The following is a 2,679-nucleotide window of genomic DNA, read 5'->3' as shown; positions in this document are numbered from 1 at the left end:
CGTGTCTGGGCCCCCAGGCGTGGATGGCGGGAGCGCAGCGTTTATTTAACTGACACCTCCTCGCCCCCGCCGCCCTGGGACCTGGCTCCAGCTCTGGCCCCGGTGAGCCACTCGGCGGGGCCACCCGCACAACTAGGGATCTGGCCTCTAGGGGCTGGGGCAACAGGGGCACCCAAGCACTGGCTCTCGGCCCCCTCCCCGCCCCGGGAAAGGCCCCGAGCAAGGACCCCCATCCAGGGTGTCGACCTGGTGCCAGCGCTGGAGGAGGCGGGAACAGACGAGCAGCCGGAGGACAGGGCCAGGCTGCACAGGTCGGGTAAGCGTCCGGGTGGGGCCCCCGCGGCCAGGCTGCGAGCGGAACACTGGACTCTCTGGCACCGGCCCTGCGCCGGGCGCCGCTGGGCTCTGTGAATCATCCCGCGGCTCAGGACACGGGCGCAGCGGGGCGCGGCCATTTGCCCACGCTGCACGGAGAGTGAGAAGGGGGCCCCACCCCCTCGGCTGTGCCACAGCCATCACCTTTGTCTTCTAGGGCCTGGGGCCCGAGGACCTGCTCCGCAGGCGTTTGCACCTCCGGCTACGGAAACAGCCACAGCCCCAGGCCAGCGAGGGCCAGGGCCGGGGGACCAGACAGGGCAGGCATCGCGGGCAGGGCTTGCGCACCCCGGGGTGACCCCATCTCTTTCTCCCCAGGCCTCGGGCGAGCGTGGGCCAGCCGCCGCCGTCATGCCCTCTGCGTCCCCTGCGGGGCCCTCGACCTGGGCGTCCCCCAACGCCACCACGGCGGGGGCGCCAGCGGCCAACCTCAGCGCGCCCGAGAGGCCGCTGTTCCACCTGTTCGCCGTGCTGGACGAGGAGCTGCACGCCAGCTTCCCGGGCCTGTGGCTGGTCCTGATGGCCGTGCACGGGGTCATCTTCCTGGTGGGGCTGGCGCTGAACGGGCTGGCGCTGTACGTCTTCTGCTGCCGCACCCGGGCCACCACGCCGTCCATCCTGTACACCATCAACCTGGTGGTGACCGACCTGCTGGTGGGCCTGTCGCTGCCCACGCGCTTCGTGGTCTTCTACAGCACGCGGGGCTGCCTGCGCTGCGCCTTCCCGCACGTCTTCGGCTACTTCCTCAACATGCACTGCTCCATCCTCTTCCTCACCTGCATCTGCGTGGACCGCTACCTGGCCATCGTGCAGCCGGAGGGCTCCCGCCGCTGGCGCCAGCCGGCCTGCGCCCGGGCCGTGTGCGCCTCCGTGTGGCTGGCGGCCGGCGCCGTGACGCTGTCCGTGCTGGGCGTGACGGCCAGCGGCGGGCCCTGCTGCCACATCTTTGCGCTGACCGTGCTGGAGTTCCTGCTGCCGCTGCTGGTCATCAGTGTGTTCACGGGCCGCATCATGTGCGCGCTGTCACGGCCGGGGCTGCTGCGCCAGGGCCGCCAGCGCCGCATGCGGGCCATGCAGCTGCTGCTCACCGTGCTGGTCATCTTCCTGGTCTGCTTCACGCCCTTCCACGCCCGCCAGGTGGCCGTGGCACTGTGGCCCGATGGGCCACGCCACACCAGCCTCGTGGTCTACCACGTGGCCGTGACCCTCAGTAGCCTCAACAGCTGCATGGACCCCATCGTCTACTGCTTCGTCACCAGCGGCTTCCAGGCCACCGTCCGCGGCCTCTTCAGCCGGCGTGGGACAGAGCGCGAGCCCGCCGTTGGCGAAGTGGTCAGCCTGCGCAAGGGCTCCAGGGGCTCGGGCCACCAGCCAGCCCTCGGCACCGGCCCTCGCGCCCTCACGCAGGCCCTGGCTAATGGGCCCGAGGCATAGTTGGGAGGACCCGGCCAGGAGGCTGAGGTCAGGGCCGCGCTGAGCGCGCCAGGTCACGGCCGGCCCTGTCTGGCCGGCAAATTGGCTTCGCCCCGGTCAATTGGTGATGACTGCCCAGGGCACAGCGGGGCGATCCCAAGGCCACTGTGCTCTGGCCAATGAGCGATGTCTGCCGCGGGCTCCAGACGGGGCGCGGCGCCCTGAACGCTGATGATTCGCTACCCCCGGAGGACACGTTGGGCCTCTGAAAACTGAGAGGGGTAGCCCGGAGCTCCTTCTTGCCCAGGCCGCTCTGTCCCCAGAAGGGGACCCTCAGAAAAGGGAACAAAGATATTTTTTGCACACTGGGGATTCCAAGGAGAGTTTAAACATCCACCTGAAGAGGTCCTCTCCCCTTTCCTGTCCCCGCTTCTCCCTCCCGTCCCCTCAGAGAGAACATGCGTGGAAAGGAAACGTCGGGGGGCATGGCATCACGAGTGGCGTGAGGGGCTCGGGTTTGGGCAGGACCCCCTGCCGAGGCGTCCCTGATTTGCATGCTAAGACCACAGGCCACCCGGCGGGCGCCTTGCTCCGAGCCAGTCCTTGGATCTCTGGCTGGCACTTGAACCGGCCGCTACCCCACAGAGGAGAGGCCGCTTCCCCGCCACCCGCCATGCAGGGAGGGCACGCGGCAGGCACAGCACCGCGGCCGGGTGGGCCGGGTCCGAATCCGAGCCCAGCCCCATGCGCCCCAGGCACGCCCTGGGCCTGCCCTGTGGCGGCTGCTCAAACCTTCCCCAAGCCCCCTTTCCAGGAAGGCTCTCAAAGACCCTGCCTGCTGTCCAGGGGTGGCGGGGCTCATGGCCTCCCTGTAGGGATGAAGGCACCAGG

General features: G+C 69.6%; 1 protein-coding gene across 1 annotated transcript; it reads left to right on the top strand.

The window, feature by feature from the left end:
* The first annotated feature begins 726 nt into the window (after positions 1 to 726).
* GPR20 (G protein-coupled receptor 20) lies at positions 727 to 1,809 on the top strand. Its single transcript, XM_054590108.1, has one exon. The coding sequence runs from the start codon at positions 727 to 729 to the stop codon at positions 1,807 to 1,809; it is 1,083 nt and encodes a 360-aa protein (XP_054446083.1).
* The last annotated feature ends 870 nt before the right edge of the window (positions 1,810 to 2,679 follow it).

Source organism: Pteronotus mesoamericanus, unplaced genomic scaffold, assembly GCF_021234165.1.
Source record: "Pteronotus mesoamericanus isolate MK-2021 breed Mesoamerican mustached bat unplaced genomic scaffold, CSHL_Meso_final scaffold_174, whole genome shotgun sequence".
NCBI lineage: Eukaryota > Metazoa > Chordata > Mammalia > Chiroptera > Mormoopidae > Pteronotus > Pteronotus mesoamericanus.
Note: the sequence above shows the minus strand (reverse complement) of the source record. Positions and strands in the feature narration are given on the sequence as shown.